Below are 650 nucleotides of genomic sequence, written 5' to 3'. Positions count from 1 at the left end.
CAGGGCACACCAAGTTCCTACCAGACGGTGCTTTTGGTCAAATAAAGCAGAAATTGGTGAAAACCGAGGTTGACTGCATCGACGATCTTGCTGTTCTTGTGAACAACAGCAGTGCAATGAACATTCCACAAGTTGTTGCACATGAAGATGGCAGTGGGATGTGCATGAAGCAATACCAGTGGAATACCTTTATCTCGTCATTTTGCAAGACCCTGCCAGACATTCAGAAGTACCATCACTTCCGATTTACTAAAGATGATCCTAAGTGCGTCTTCGTTAAGGAACATGTTAATGCAGTCGAAAAGCGGATCGCGATTCTGAAAAAGAAAGCAACTGTTCCACGCTTTCTCCCTCCATTTGAAGCTCCACCTGGCCTTAGTGTGAAACGAAAGCACTATTTATATAAGTACATCAGACCGTATGTAAGGCCAGAACATCAGGACCTAGTCCCGAGCCAGAAGAGCCTCTACAGGAAGATGTGCTAGGTCTACAGGAAAGCCAAGTTAAATCTGCAATGAAGAAATCCAAAAACTGAGAAAGTAATGGAAATTCCAAGAAATCTAAGCAGCAATGGTGTTCAGAAAAAAAAAATCAAAAACCAACAAACAAACAAAAAAAAAAAAAAACAAAAATAAAGCTTTTTAATACAG

The 650-nt window shown here is 40.8% G+C and overlaps 1 protein-coding gene across 1 annotated transcript; it reads left to right on the top strand.

The window, feature by feature from the left end:
- Window positions 1-6: 6 nt before the first annotated feature.
- On the top strand, window positions 7-491 carry LOC117101762. The gene has a single exon (XM_033241817.1). It carries the CDS (start codon window positions 117-119, stop codon window positions 483-485), a length of 369 nt encoding a protein of 122 aa, XP_033097708.1. The 5' UTR covers window positions 7-116; the 3' UTR covers window positions 486-491.
- The last annotated feature ends 159 nt before the right edge of the window (window positions 492-650 follow it).

The sequence above is a fragment of the Anneissia japonica genome, unplaced genomic scaffold (genome assembly GCF_011630105.1).
Source record: "Anneissia japonica isolate Jap-2015-1 unplaced genomic scaffold, ASM1163010v1 scaffold196936_len650_cov165, whole genome shotgun sequence".
Lineage (NCBI taxonomy): Eukaryota > Metazoa > Echinodermata > Crinoidea > Comatulida > Comatulidae > Anneissia > Anneissia japonica.
The sequence above is the reverse complement of the archived record's forward strand: the minus strand, read 5'-3'. Positions and strand labels throughout refer to the sequence as shown.